Source organism: Neopsephotus bourkii, unplaced genomic scaffold (genome assembly GCF_033783945.1).
Source record: "Neopsephotus bourkii isolate Nb327-2 ecotype Australia unplaced genomic scaffold, CSIRO-AGI_Nbou_v1 NB_168, whole genome shotgun sequence".
Lineage (NCBI taxonomy): Eukaryota > Metazoa > Chordata > Aves > Psittaciformes > Psittacidae > Neopsephotus > Neopsephotus bourkii.
Window position 1 is genome coordinate 12874545 of NW_026900684.1, and position 16305 is coordinate 12890849.

The following is a 16305-nucleotide window of genomic DNA, read 5'->3' on the forward strand; positions in this document are numbered from 1 at the left end:
CATAAAGGCAAATATACCTGTACTCCCATCAAATCCTCCCACAGCATAAAGAAGGCCATTTAATACAGCTGCTCCCAGTGTGCTTCTCCTGTCTTGCATGTTGGCAACACTTGTCCACTGGTCCTTCACTGGATCATAGGAATCTACTGTGCGAACCCTCAGAGAACCATTGAAACCACCAACAGCATAAACCATGCCTCCCATATACACCATTCCTAGAGCAGGGAAACAGGGAGGAAAGATGAGCATTTTACTCTTTGTCAACTTACTGTGTAGTCTCCTAAGTATGCAGATGCTTGATACAATTTACAGTACTCACTACAGTATCGGGCTTTTCACAGTGTCCTAGAGCCACACTTCATTCAGATTAAACACCAGTTCTTACACTTTTTGTTACTAGCGAACTTACACTTCTAAATATCATGCCTGCTGAATTTCTTCTTGCTTAGTTATCTCAGCTGCTTTAAGATCACATTTTCACATTTTTAGTGGCTTTCACTTCTTCACATTTTTAATCTCAATCTTCACAATCTTCATCTCAACATATTTTAATAGTAAAATTATAATGTAAGGCAGTAGAATTTAAATTTTATTATCCTTTGTATTTATAGGAGGTAATAAAGCAATCTATTCTAGAGATTACAAACTGAAGCACAAATTAAGATCAAGTTATCAAATTTATATTGTTTCAGATTAGCAAATAATTCAAATGTTAAGAATGAACACAGAAGTCAAGGCTTAGGCCTTGTCAGGTAAACATCTGAAGTACTGTTCCAAAGAACATACAATGCTTTATACAGACACCTACATTCTGCACTATTTCCAACTGCAACAAAAAAATTAGACATCATTTACCTGCTCTACATCTTCTGGAAGGCAATTCAGCCACCTGATGCCAGCGTTCTTCTTTAAAATCATAGCATTCAACACTGCGAATTGCCTTTGGTGCCTGTCCTCCAACTACCATCATCAACTAAAAGAGAGAGAATACTACTTTTTAGTTATTTGCATATATAAAAGCACCTGAAAGATAAAAAATGTGAAAAAAAATAAAGCAAGCTTCTATACAAGAAATAATTAAAGGGCTCCTAAATAAGAAATTGGTAGTCTTCCAAACCAGGCAAAACACGTGCAATACACATGCAATTTGTAATTATTGTGTTCTGAATGAATATCTGAGGTAGAAAAGCAGGAAGCAATTAGAATCTAGGTAAAGCTCCCATGAATGAGGCAGATCCTGCTGTGTCTTCACATCCTACTCTGACATCAGGCATGGGAATTCAGTGGCTGTGATATTCGACGGAATTGTAACTGTCCATCACAGAACAGCCTTATCTGGTTCCCTTGGGAGAAATGTGCTAAATCTCCTGAACAGAATCTCCTAGTCCATTGTTGCAGTTGTTATAATAGTACTATGAGAAAACCTTTTTACTCCATTGGAAACAAGATAATATCTAACGTTTGGTTTGTTTTCTTCTAAAATGAATGAAAGTCAATGTTTAGGTAAAAATTGAGTAAAATGTGTCAGCTCAGAAACTTTAGTCTTTGATTTGTTGTGATTGTTTTTTTAAAAGCAGGCTTATTTCCCCACAACTGTATATTTCTCTGATGCTGAAGCACATATTAAATATATATATATTGGGAGGGAAGGTATTGGTGGTGGTGTGTGTAGGTGGGAGACGAAAATATCTGCATCATAACAGCATAAAGCTAATCACTTGTTACATTTTTGTGATAAATATTTTTGTGATAAATAACTGGTATAATTCTTTTTTTACTGGAATACCCCACGTGACAGTAATGCTCTCATCTTTTGAAATGGAGTTAGAAGAAATAAGCATATTAGAAACTAAGGGTCTTACTTTTGGAAGGCTAGCAGGTGTTCTCAGTTTTGTTCGAGTGCTTTTCATCAATGCTCGTTGCTCAGTTGGCAGCAAGTGATACTTCATAGCTTCAATGAGGTAATCTTTACAAGCACTGCTGTTCTTGACCAATATTTCTTCTTCAACTCTCTGTTAATAGAAGTTTAACAAGGTCTGAGCATGTTAAGGAAGTAAAACACAAGTCACAATCTGAAATGTAATAAAGCACTTGTTATATCATACAACTGCAGATTAATCATATTTTTTAGATTGTCATCCAACCAGTTAAACACCATTTCATGTGATTAAAATATGCAGTCCCTAAAAAAAAAAAAAAAAAGAAATAGAAAGATGGTGATTCTCAATTAGTATGGGGACGAAACAGGCAAGGTAAATCACTTCTCTTATGATCAGGCACATACTTTTCAAATACAGAGAGTACAGAACACTTTAAGGGAGAGATCATTGGAGGCTAATTTAACAAACTAGTAAAGCCACCCTTAACAATAAAAATAAATAACTAAATAAAATCAACCCCACAGAACAAAACCTGAAACAGAAAAAAAAAAATGCCAAAAAAAAAAACAAACCCACAAAGCGGAGGAAATTTATATAATAAACCAGAATTTTTAAAATAAATACCTACCAACCTATTACTACACCTACTATCCAATGTTAAGTGAACTGACATTTTCAACCTTAAATACTTGTCCTGACACAAAAATTTTCAAAATGAGCTGATAAAATTTCAAAAGATGTATTATATCTGAGCCAGGTAAAGGAATGTTTCCTTTGTCAGTAGTTCCTAACCAAATTATACAGCAGATACAATTCAGAAATTGAACATCTACTTACAAAAACAAATCTTGTGTCAAAGATCGTATTACAAATGAAAGCTAACCTGATTTTAGTGAATGAAATAATTTGAATTACTAGTGTGGTATAAGAAGTAGTCAACCAAATGGATAAATTACTTATATATGTCATCTTCTATGTGGCAATCCCTCATTTGGTTCTGTGTGTCTGTGTGCACGTGCATATGAGGTAGTGGTTGTTTACTTTTACTATCAGTAAGATACTACATTCCACTGTTTAAATTCCAAATTATCACTCTGGCATTAAAAAAAACAACTTCAAACAAACAAATTTTCACATGAAGAAGAATTAGTATTCCTTTCTGCTTACCTGAACTAAATATTCTCGGGACAGCAAAGGCAGCCGCACATGCTCCATCAGGCGTGCCATTAGCTCCTGCCTTACATCTTTGTCATGGTTTACCCACGCTATCACTGCTTCAAATACCTTCCAGAAAACAAACAAATGCAAGTCGCTTGGCTTACAAGTTCATAAGTATGAATATATCAGCGTGCCTCCAAAAAGATTTTTTTCCTTATACTAAAATTCCTAATGTAAGAAAAGATGACAGCAGTTACAGCTCCTATTATTTCCTTACTTATCCACTATAAAATTCCGAAGATGCAATAACCAGTCTCTTTTTATATCACTCCTCTACTGGTGTTTCAAGGCTAGCTGTGCTACATTGACAAAATGCACACAGTAATTCCATTGATACTGAAAACCCAATTAAACTAGGTAAACAAACAACACAGCAGCAATGATACTACAATCCTCATACTTTTCTTCTTTTCTTGAAGAATTGACCTGCCACATGATTATTCAAATGACTTATCATCACTGGGTCCTACTAGGAGAAGCGATCCCATGTCTAGTTTCTCCTCTGTTGCACAGCAGCTGATCATACATCTAGAGCATTAAAACCTTAATTATACTCCACAGAAGCAGCACCACATGTATCACAGTGATAGATCCTGACCTTCAGGGTTTTATGGGGACAGCAACGTGACTTTGATAGTTGCAGTTTAAACAGATAGTTCCTAGATTCAAAGTTCCCAAAAGGTCTTAATACAAAACACTACCTAAGCCATGCAAATCAGTATTCAAACATGCCTTTGAATACAATTTAGCTTCATTTGAACAGAGGTGTTAGTGTAACTATATACTCCTTGGAAAAAAGAAAACCAAGATATTTTAAACTGATCACAACTGAATTCAAAAGGTCAAAAACCATCTATGTCTACAATCTGAAAACCATTAGATATTCAAAGGGATGCACTGGGCTCACTAAGATCACAGTTTCAAAAATGGCTTTAAAAGAACAAGTTCTTGCTGAAGATGAGCCAACACGTATTTAAACTGAAGTTTGGTTATACTATGCTACCTAGGCATCTCCTTTGCAGCCCACGTTTTTTCAGTTAGGCTAAACAGCCCACATGTACATACAGAAGTTTAATACATTTGTGGGACTGCTGATGTTAAACTTAGTAGATGGCATACACTTGCTCTTCAAACTACTATTTTGGAGTTATTTATCCCTTGGTAATCCAAACTCCTATGTATGTAACTCACAGCATGTGTTCTGTTTGTCTTGCTTAAAAAGGAGAAGGCATAGCCATTTAATTTAGTTTCCATTTTTTCAAAGAACAAAATGTTAAGTAATTGAATACATTTTTAGGATTTTTAAGAGTTCAGATTAATTTTCAGCATCAGACTGACAACATTTTTGGGGAAAATCCTTAACACTTTCAGGACAAAATCCTTTAAACAAGAGCAGAATACATGCTTCATTTCAGTGAGGAAACAAAGAACACATCCAAACAAGTGTACTAGAGCAGTAAGAACAAGCTCACTCTCTCACTCAAAAGAATAAACCAAATATTGGGATACAGATGTTCTTACCTTCTCTTCTGAGGCAATTGTGAGTTTGTCACTGGATATAAGACTGCACACTTGCTCTACACCAAGATTGAGGTATTCTTCACTAAGAACGACATCAGAAAAGTGCTGTTCTGTTTGGATAAACAGAAATACTCTAATATACAGTGCAAAGTGTATCCCACAACAAGCATTAAAGCAGCTGAAGAAAAACAGAGGAAAATGATTCAATATGCAAGCTATTTTGTCATATCTAGAAACAATACCTTAACTTAAAATATTTGATATAAAGACTGGTCTCACAAATTGCTTTTATATTTAAAAAATCTTGAAAATAGTGGAAACATTAAAACACATTATACTAAAAGTAGCAATCAGCAATTTAACACTTTCAGTATGCCTTCATCTTAGTACTTGCCTTCGACAATTACTTAAATTTTGCTGCCTTTGTACACCCAAATACAGAAAAAAAAAAGATTCTAGGAAAGAACATGCTGTGTATGTGGTTGACAAATATTTTAAAACTGTAATTCAACATGAACAATCGCTGATTCATTAGACTTAACCAGCAGTGTCAAACAAGTCCAGATACTGTTTGTGTCTCTCAGAGCTTCTCCGAAGTCAGAAAAACATTCCATATCACTGTCTCTACAATGTGTGGATTTTTTTTAAATGCTTCAACTTGAAATAAAAGAAACTGATGAAATTTAATGTTTTAGTTGTAGAACCAGGCATTTTGTTTTAATATAGAGCATGTATCTTTATCAAGTTGTTCAGTTGTCCTCTCCCTTCCTAAAACTGCTCTTTAGGCTCTATCCAGTTGACTGTTATTTTTCCCCTCTTCAGCTATTCTTAACAGAAGTTAGCAGGGACAACTGTTACGTGGGAATATAAGAATTCACTCAAAATTAGAACAAGTAGAAAAAGGTCAAACATATTCAAACTAAAGAAATTTTAAGCCGTTTTTATCCCTCCACTAGTGCTACTATAGTTAAGAGTCCATGCTTGACAAACTGTCTTAAGCTGCTAAAAAAAAGCTAAAGAATACTGAATGCTTCCAGCTCAAGAAGTCTGATTTTTTCAGGTCAACTTTTCAGGGTTAAACGTCTTTTTTGCACTGTACTGAAGACTAGAAAGCATAAAAAGATGAATCTAACACAATATAATTCTGGTCTTTTATGTAGTTCAGCATCCTGTTCCTTGAAACAGGCAGCATAAATTGCTCCACACAAAAGTCCAAGAATTTATATGAAAAGTATGAGAATAAAACCTCCTCCCATAAAGGTCTCACTCTAACCATGAAAGTTTAGAGATTGCTAGCCAGAAGGATAATATTTTACCATAGTCGCATTTTACTAAACGTTTAATAAGATATAGTCCAGTCCCCTTGAATCCTGTTAAATTCTTGTCTTTAATACTTTCCTATAGTAACAATCCCACAGGCTCACTGAACAAAAACCTCCACATCTAAATTTAACACTCAGTTTACCATGAATCAGTTTTCAATTAGTATCCCTATGTTCTAATGCCGAATACAATGACACGCAAAACTGCAACCTGTCTACTTAAAATCATTTATCATTCTATACTCCTTTTTAGCCTTCATCTCTAAGTACAGTCCTCGCCTTTTCAGTCCCTCATCCTACCAGCCTTTTTACATCATGCAGTCGTCATCACTGAAGTTCCTCCAATTCCACAGCATTCTCTTAGATGAGAGGGTTGTATTTTCTGCAGTATTTCAGGCAATAGGAGAGAAAGGATGAAGAAAAATAGCACTGATTTTTATAACACCACCATTAGTTTTCTATTCTTTACAAATCTTTGTTTGTTTGCTTTTCAGACTACAGAGTTTCTTAAGCTGAAGTAAAATTTTCTGAGCTGTACTTACTGAAAGAAGTATCTGATGAAATTTACTATTTGTATACGGCAAATAGATGTTGAGAAAGGTAATTTGCATATCTTAGTTTTATGATAAACTCCAAATTTCAAGTGACAGCACCACAAAACAGCATGCCTGACTATACTCAGAAGTTGAGTTAGGAAGCAAGCAGAAAGGGGATCTGAAAAAAATCTGAGGTTCAGAAGCCTTGTTCATCTTCCCTGAGAAAACCTATGTAACAGTAGGTCACATCCAACAGGATACTCTTCGTAAACTAGAAAAACCCAGTTGGTTTTATAGATCAATATGTAAAGTCTTGCTTTTTAAGTTGATTTAGATTTAAGACATGCTCTAAGTAGGAAGAACACAGCCTCTAAGCCAGAAAAAAGTTGAGAATTTTCAAAGTAATACGACAAATGTGAGGCTGTCTCCTGTTTTCATGCTATAAAAAGAACTGTGAAAGGAAACAAAAATAAAATAAACAGTACTTTAACAAAGCATAAGACTTATTTCACTGGATGTCAGCCTCTGTGCTTAAAGTATGAAAAAAAGCACATGGCCAACAGAAGAAAGAAGAGTGACAAAAAGGAGAAATTGAAACAAGCTAGTCAATAGCTACAGGCTCAGATTCTCCAGCAATACCTGGAAACAAATCCTCAGCTGAATGAATTACAATAAAAAGAGAAATAGGAGAGTAGATTGATATACAAATTTTAGTCATCTAAAAGACACAGGTAAGGTGAAATCACTTGTCTCTTAAGAAACACATCTCTTGTTGTCAAGGAGACCACCTTAACTGATTGATAGATAACCTTTTCACAGAAAACAATGGAAATTACCATTAAAGGGATTATTCAAAATAATTAGAAACTGAAAAAGAACAAGGAAATGCAAAACCACCAATTAAATCTGCTGACAGCAATTTACCAAAAGCTGCTCAAGTGCTGAAGGCAGAAGGCATTATTTTATTATATATTAAAATAATGCTTATGAAATTCAAACTTTTTGCCTCCTTTCAATACAAAGGATATCACTATCTTTAAAATAATATTACCCAGTATTGAGTGTTCCAAAAATCCCTCTCTTTCCAAATAATATTGAGGAGGGGTGTGCAGTTTTTTGCCTTCTGGGTTAGTATTCGTATTATCCCATATAATTGCTTACATCCTGAAAGCTTTGATAATCTGGAGATATTAACATCAAAACAAACATCACAAAACTGAAGACATGATTAAAGAAACTTATAACGTGATTAAATATTTCATGCATCTGTCCCCTGCAAAATCTCACATTAGCTTGGTTTTCATTAGTTGCATTAGGTAACATACTTCTTTCTTCATTAACATCTCCAAACAGATAGAACTATCTGGATGGATTTTTTTCACGAGAGCATAAAGGGTTTTTTTTCCTCCAAACCACCCAGTGTGCAACTTTGACAAATTTGCATTGGAATCCTGCCTCACTTCTTGCTACTTTACCCAGACACTGAAGCCAGCTGGCCCCAGATTCAAGCAGCCTGGAACAAGCTGGCTTCAGAGCTGCAGAGGCTTGGCTCACAAACTCCCACTTCCTAAGCAAGTAGAATCCTACTTCTTTATTCTCAAAAAACAAAATCGGCCTTAAAAAAAAAAAAAAATCCCTTCCATTTTAGGACATTTCTAAAATATCTGTTCCAATGGCATATGTAAAACAAATTTTCACAACTGATAGAGACAGTTTCTATCTGAATAGGTGAAAGATCTGTCCGTGTCTGCCCTGTACTAGTAGGACAGGACTTCAGCTTTAGGGACAAACTAAAGGGACAAAAAGGAAGTTCTTAACAACATGAAAGGGGCTAGTAATAAAATGTTTGTAAGTACAATAAACAATGCCAAAAGAGAGCACAGCACAACAATAGCAGCTGTAAAAGTACCATTTTTTGGTATGTTTCATAATGAGTCTGGAGACCTGTATTATACACACACACTGGCATTAAGCACTTGACCTATCTCTTCTATCTAAAGGGCACATAGTCTTGCTGGCCAGAAGGATACTGACACTAATTTTTTTCAATTACATATTGAGGATAACTAATCCGAAGTCTGCACAGGACATTTTTGCTATAAACATTTGTGGATGGATTCACAAACCCTATGCCTACAATCAGACCTCTTCTGGCATAACTGTCTTTACTAACTGGAATAAACAAGTATATAAGCAAAGGTCTACTGAAGTTCCCTCAGACTGAAAATTTTTCAGAGAATCACAGTGGACAAAGCTAAAAGCCTGTAACTCCTGTTCATCTTATGACAGTGGTGGCTGTTGTCGGTGTCGGCCTCTGTGTATGACATTGTTGAAGACTGCCTAAATTTCTGTTCCATCACCAACTGGCTTTACTCATTTTTTAACATTTTCCTGAGGTGTTCCAGCAGCTCATGACACTTAATATTAATTTCTAGAAATCTTTTTAACTTTTTGTGTGCTTCCAGAAATCTTCTCCTAAAGATCCTACCAAAACCACAGTAACACATATGAAAAACATAGTCAGAGCTTATCAGCGCCAGAGGCTGCAGGTGGAAAAAAGGAAAACCCCTTCATATTCTCTAGATCTTTTCATTACAGTAATCCAGTGTATATTAGTGTGTGGAAAAAAAAATCATAATCAATATATCAAGTCTCGTGTCTTTCATCTGGTTTAGGCCAACTATTTCTATTCCACAAAACAGACAATGATATTTTTTACAAAATGGAGTGAGTACCTGCATCTTTCTGATGTGATAATGGTACAAAACCAGCTGGAACCTTCCAGAAATGAAATGATAATCTCTTGTTTTACAGCAATGCAGCGCATGGGAGCTTGGAAAGATCTAAGCTTTATGTTCACTTAAGAGAACAATGACAATTTCTCAAGCAGAGAAAACAAATATATTAGCACATTAGCAAGAACTAATTTTTTAAACTATTGCTTCAATTCACCATGTCAGATTGTGATTTTTTCTTTTTTCTTTTTCTTTTTTTTTAGCTTGGGATGAAAGGTCTTTGCTAGTGGCCTAATATAAGGCACTGGTGAAGCAGGAACCCCAGCCTTACTATGGAGAGACAGACAAAAGCTCTTCCAGTTGGAGAACCAGCAGAAGCTAAACACTGAAGAATCTTCTTTTTTCCCCCCTTTTTTAAAAATCTGATTTACTTGTCAATTTTATGCTCAAATAACTGCTTTTGAGAACACCATGAAATTCATAGCAGCCAAGGTAACAGCAGCATAGCAACAGACGTTGCTACTCAGAATAGAATCTTAAGAACGAGTCTGCTAACTACATCCTTCCAATCTCACTCATACAAATGTACACAAGAATAGCCTAAGACATGCATGCTTCCAAGTCTAGTTGGGGCTCAAAGTTTTAGAGCACCAGAATCAAGAATGCTGTATCCCACAGTGAAATACAATGCAGGATGCTAAGATTCTCTAACAAAACTTTCTTCAGCATCTCCTCAGCATGATGCTAAAAGCCAAGAAGGTTTGCTGTGTAAAACTGGTCCTCAAAAGACACTTGCACAGGTAATCCAATGTTTCCAAACCCCATATCTGCCTATGTTGTGAGTGGAAGTACACTATTATTCACTGGTTATAACTAAGAAATATTTCAGGGCCTAAGCACCGAGCAAGTGTCTCTCTGTTCCAAATGGCATACCCCTCTTCATTGAAAGGCATCTATCTTCAGGTTGTACATAATGTTACAACTATAAAATACAGCATAACCTCAGGAAAAACTTATTTCATGAGCATCCTCTAAGACTAAGTAAGACATACATCAGACTAAAACTGAGGACAAACTAGCAGCGCTCATGCCAGAATCTTTGCAGGAATCCTCACACAAGAAGGATGAGAGGCCTCAGCAGAATGCAGTCCCTGGCTGTGCAAGTGCGACAAGTCCCAGAGCAGTACTGCTTTCTAGAACATCATGAGAACAAGTCACATCTCAAAGTTTAATTGCAACAGAAGCTCACTGCAAGTTATCTGTATCAACTGCCCACTAGTTTCAGATGTCCCTACAGGCAACACAGATACATACAAATGTGTCTCCTAAATTACAGAAATCTCCCACTCTGCTACAGGATAACGAACTTCACCATGGGACTATGAAGTTCTAATTTTAATGAAAGTTGGGGTTTTACTCCCACTGGAAGGAAGTTCCAGTTTCACTTTTCCAATAACTTCTGGTCTATATTGGCATTTATTTTTATGCTGTCATTGTCTATTAGCAGAAGTATTTCCCTGCCTCTTTTTCCTACATATTAAATAACAAGTGTAATAAAATAAAGACTGGAAGAAGTTAGACATCCTAATGCCTTTCATTTTTTTCTAGCGGGGAAAAATTTCCACTGCCTTTTCAATCTAATAATCCTCTTCTGTACTCATTCTAGTTTGTGGAGCCTTAATCCCAAAATATCTGATCCTGGGAGTTCAGCTGTCTGTGATACAAGGCCTAATTCTGAAATAGCAAAGCCACATATATTTGGCTTAGACTTTTGATAAAATGTTTTCAGTTGTAAGAAAGAGTCTTGACAAAGTACAAAGAGCCATTTGAGATAAGAAAGGGAGGTTGGAGGGAAAGAAGCTATGATGGCTCAGACACAGCAGTAAGCAGCTTGAAAATTCAAAAGCAAAAGCATTGACCTGAATAGGTATGAAATAGTACAGAACAAAACCATGGAGTCTGACAGAAATCAAACTAGGCTGATGATCAGCCTATTGCAAGGAGAAATGGAGGCCAGTCTTTCCTCCCTGCTTTTACCAGAAGTAGTGAACATGCCAGTGCTCTCCTTAACAGGTTGCAAGTCCCAGCTAGGACCAACAAAGAGCTTCCTGGCACAGCAAAGGATGCCTTATCAAAATGACCCAGAGAGGGAGGGGCTACAAGTTGGACACAGTTCTTGTGCTCTCACACTTAACCAATAGTGCAATTAAGGTCTTGACAGGGTCTTAGATCTTGTATTTCTAGAAAGTAATCTGTACACATATTAGCTTCAACTACTAAATGGAACAAAGGATGTTTAGAAGTAACTGAAGTAGTTTAGAAGTAACTAAGGCACAGTCAGAATAGAAGGTGGAACAAAACCCTAAAATTCAAAATTAGGCAACAGCTACATCAAAATGTATTCCCTAAAACATTAAATATCTGAACATTAGGTCTATTTAATAAATGTATGCCTTTCTTCGTATTGCATAAAGAGTCAAAAATATAATAGTTTTCTGGATTTGATATTATATTGCTCAAAGACAAATCAATTTAATTAAAACTTTCTGCATAATAGTCTAAATGCAGTTATCACAAAGTCATTCAGTCACATACACATTAAAACTTCTCAAGTAAGGTATGCGTTACAAAAGCTAGTACTTTCAAAACAACCTGAATAGCTTTTGAAATTGTTTTTAGTTGATACATAAATGGAAGTTTAGATTGGATATAAGGAGGAAATTCTTTCCTGTTAGGGTGGTGAGGCACTGGAATAGGTTGCCCAGGGAGCTTGTGAATGCTCCATCCCTGGCCGTGTTCAAGGCCAGGTTGGACGAGGCCTTGGGTAATATGGTTTAGAGCGAGGTGTCCCTGCCCATGTCAGGGGGGTTGGAACTTGATGATCTTAAGGTCCCTTCCAACCCTAACTATTCTATGATTCTATGATTTGAATAAAATTTCACTGGACTAAAAACTTCCGAGTATGCCTGATTTGTATACTCAGTTTCACACTTAAGGTAGCAACCAAGGGTTCTGTTGACAGACATTTAACCATATGAGTTTACTGCGTTCCTTTTTTTCCTGAAACATTTAGTCTTGATAGAAAATACTAATCTCCTGGAAGTGGGGTAAAAAACCCCCAAAACCTAAAAACTCTATACCAGAATAAAGATTTTCTAGACTTAGTCCACTTAAAGCATTCATCAAAACCCTGCTTTTAATGAGGTCTAAAATTTCTCAAGGCAATAAAAGGCCTGTTACTTGGACCTAGACATATGAATTGGAGCACTTAGTGCTCCATTTCAGCAAGATGTTCAGTTTTAACTCTGTACTAATTGTTAATGATGCTAATTGGTCACTGTATATTTTAGAATTGTTATGAAAAGCAATACAATCACATGTTGTGTTTTTTTTTTTTGCAGCCTTTTCAGTATTTATTTTTAAATTTTCCTTTCTGTATTGCTCTTGTATGACAGAGTGCTAAGGATTAAGGAAAGCAGCACAGAGTCTGCAATGCAATGAAGTAGCTCACACCCTGACTATGCACAGCATATTTATATCAAGAGTAAGAACAGAGTGTGCACTGCTTTAAAATTCAGCACACAGATATAGCAAAAACATAGTAGGAGTTGAGCTGGCGGCTTCTGGTATGGGCCATCAGGACTCCAATAATATGAAGACAGAAAGGGAAGCACAGATGAGGAAAAGTGCTTTCTGGAGGAATCTGACAAAAATGGAAAGAGGCTGATTACAGTGGAAAGAGAACGTTAGTTCCAAGCACAAAAGCCATAGAGAGATATGAAAGAAAAAAGATTCAAGTAATTCTGCTGAACTGAAAAAGCCAAGGATAAGAGGTTAGAGTTTGATCTAGGGGGGAAAGGAGTATCACAAGAGTAGTAAAACGACCTTAGCAAACAGAGAGGAAGTTATGGCAGAGAGAGATTTACATTGCAGTAAAAGTGAAACATGATGTAGAGCAGATTTGGTAAAGAAGTTAAAAACAAAATAGAGGAACACGCAACTAAGCAGTAGAGAGAAAATGGCAGAGGAGAGATAAAGTTGCCAAGTTTACAAACCTGAATGACTGGGAGAACAATGAAGTCACCAGGGACAGAGGAAGACAAGTAGAAGGGAAAGATATTTAGATGGAAAGCAGTTCAGTTTTGCTGAACCTGAAGTAGAAATGAAACATCCAAGAGACACTGAAAAGACAGGAAAAGATCTGTGACTGGGCAGCTAGCGCAAGCTGTGTGTAAGAAGACATACCTGAGAATCACTTTCAACCTCTGACAACCCGTGACTTCCCTATTTCCAAATGAATTAATCCTACTCTCTATATATTCACTGCCAAAGCTCTAATCAAAATATGCTACTACAGTGACTAGTAAGTAAATCTTAGAGTGGTTTTGCTCATTACAAAAATCTTCCATTCAAAAGTAATTCCTCAGTGTAGCATCTTCAGTCTCGAATCAAACATCAAGACTCCAGGGCACTGTACACACAAAAGAGCAGTAAAATCACTGTTACTTGAACAAATGAAAAGCCTTAGTTTTGATTACAGTGTTATGTTACAAACCTACAAGCTTATACTATGTTTTGTTTACTTTTTAGTAATCTACATTTTACAACCTTTAATGGTATCTAGGGCAGTCAAATAAGGTTTTAATCCAGTGTGTTAAAAATAACCTATTTACTATCTGAAAACTACATGTATAAGGGTTTCCAACAGCAGAAAATGTGTCTGGAATACAAAAAAAGAAAAAGAAGAAGAAAAACCCAAATATTTTAACCTTCACAGAACTGTAGAAATGCAAGCTAGAAAGAACTTCAAATCATCTAATTTTGCACACAAACATGATTTAGATCAACCTAAATGAGAAGTTACTCTAACTGGGTACTTTACAGCTGCCTAGAGAGTCCATAACTACCACAGACAGCTTGCCTGATCTGTGCTACTTTTAGTTGGATTTTTTGCTTAATAACTGAAATGACTTTAAAAATACCTCACAAGCTTGCTCACTCTCAGTCATTTTTATGCACAGGAAGATCTGCATTCCCTCTCACCCTCCTCGACATTTAGTTCTTGATTGAAAAGACTATATTCTATCACAGTCTTTATCACAGGTCAGTCAGTTTTCTTAATATATTCATGTTAAACTTCGCTGGATTCACTTTAGCCTGTGTGAATTTATATTAAAGTTCAGTTCATCATTTTTCCACCAGCATAAAGAAAAGGGGAATAATTGTTCTTCCCTGACACCCCATACAACACTACTGTTGCTTCACCACCAAATGAGAATTGCTTTTGATTCACAACAGCAAGCAAAATGAGAATCTTATTTTCAAATATGTCAAGACTTGATACGAGACAGTCCTCTTACAGATATGAATAACACCTTCTAAGATGACCATGACAATGTACTTTTAATAATACAATTAAGAATTCCATGAACCTTTATAAGCAAAGCAGAATTTTGTTGGTTGAGCTATACGGTTAGTTAGAAGATGCACCTCCATCTACTTTTGTCAAGGTAGAAGAATGAGACTACAGGTGACCTTCATAGTAGGAAATTTCAAGTCTTGGGCTAGATAAGTAGGATTTTCAGAAGATAAGTCGGTAACACAATACTCATGGTATGCTCCTTGCTTCTTAGCCAATGCACTAGAGGGACGACAGACAGCCCATTCTTCCATGCCCTTGTCTTCTTTTCTCCCCCATGTACTTCCTACAGACTTTGGCTTGTGGCAGCTGACAAAATTTTAATTCTTCTTTCCTGATACCTTCTCCTAAATGACAGTGCAAATTTCAAACAGCAAGCTAGCTTCTTTCTAGGTTACTAGTTGCTTGAACCATGTATGGCCCTGATAGGCCATGAAGATGCTGCCTGTTTGCACTTACTATAACTATGTTACAGCCAGAAGACTATTTCTTTTAGAGACGCTCATATCTCTTCATCAGAAGACACATCTGCAATACCCTGGATAAAATTCAATTCCATCTGGGTGGGGTTAGATGGGCATGGAACCTGTGGGTGTACCTACACACACAAGGTTACCAAGCTATACGCTATACTAATGATAACTTGCCTGCATACGTGTTGGCCTTGTTCAAGAGATCTGTGCATGCATGCATGTCAGCAAAAGCACGAATCCCCAAGCAGTTGATAGGATGAAGCTGGGATTCCAAAAATTCACAGCAAGTCCTTTTCACATCCTGCAGTTGCAAGAGACCAGCTGCTGGGAGCAGTACCTATAAGAAGCAACAGATGATTACCATCCCCATTCAATTGTGAGATTATACAACAGTATTATTCTCAATATTAATAAAGAAAACAAAACAACCCATTAAAAAATAGGACTAAAGCAGGGAGAAAAATTGCAGCCCTAAGTGACTGAAGAACTTAAAATTCAATATTAACATGATTTTGCAAATACCAGTTAAGATTTAAAATAATGAGCAACATCTTTACCACCACGTTCACTGTAAAATCATCCCATAGATTTTAATTCTCACACTTCATGTTAAGTTTTCCAAATGTTCATTCATAAGCTCCCTTCTTACTGTTCCAAACAGTCCATAACTAATCTCATTTCCAAATCTTCAGTTCAGGTATTTCTTAAAATCAAAGTTTTCTAGACCATGACAGAATATGTAAGTCTTGTTTGCATGCAAGTGCTGGCTATTCTACAGTTTTTCAGCATCAGTAATAAGCATTATATGGGACCTTTTTGGAAGAATGGCATTTAAAAGCCTGCACATATAAAACATTCTCTAACTCATTAAAAATCTGTATTAATAAGGAATTAGTGTAAATTACATATCTGCCCTTCAACTTCCACAAAGCAAGTAAAAATTAAAAAATAATTAAAAAAATGATCCTATAACATACACTTCATTTACCCACTAAAACTTTATGGGATTTAGGTGAACTATAATTGTGCATTTGAGCAAAGTCCCATACCGCCATCTACAATTTCTTCTTCTTCATATATTTATTTCTGTGCCTTTAACAGTTACTTTAATGAGACTTTTATTTTAGAACATTCAGGTGTGAAATTGATGTTAGCCTGCATCTTTAGTGGATGACAACACGCAAGATTTTAACATGGAAAT

General features: G+C 36.1%; 1 protein-coding gene across 3 annotated transcripts in view; it reads right to left on the bottom strand.

Annotated features, from left to right (window-relative positions):
• Positions 1-16305, bottom strand: part of KLHL2 (kelch like family member 2) — a 60561-nt gene that overhangs the window by 9203 nt on the left and 35053 nt on the right. For all 3 annotated transcript variants that reach the window (XM_061373113.1, XM_061373119.1, XM_061373128.1), the window contains 6 exons: positions 15279-15441; positions 4620-4729; positions 3048-3164; positions 1863-2012; positions 856-973; positions 18-215 (listed from right to left, as the gene is read on the bottom strand). In XM_061373113.1, the coding sequence (XP_061229097.1) occupies positions 18-215; positions 856-973; positions 1863-2012; positions 3048-3164; positions 4620-4729; positions 15279-15441 (856 nt within the window). The remainder of the gene's footprint in view (positions 1-17; positions 216-855; positions 974-1862; positions 2013-3047; positions 3165-4619; positions 4730-15278; positions 15442-16305) is intronic.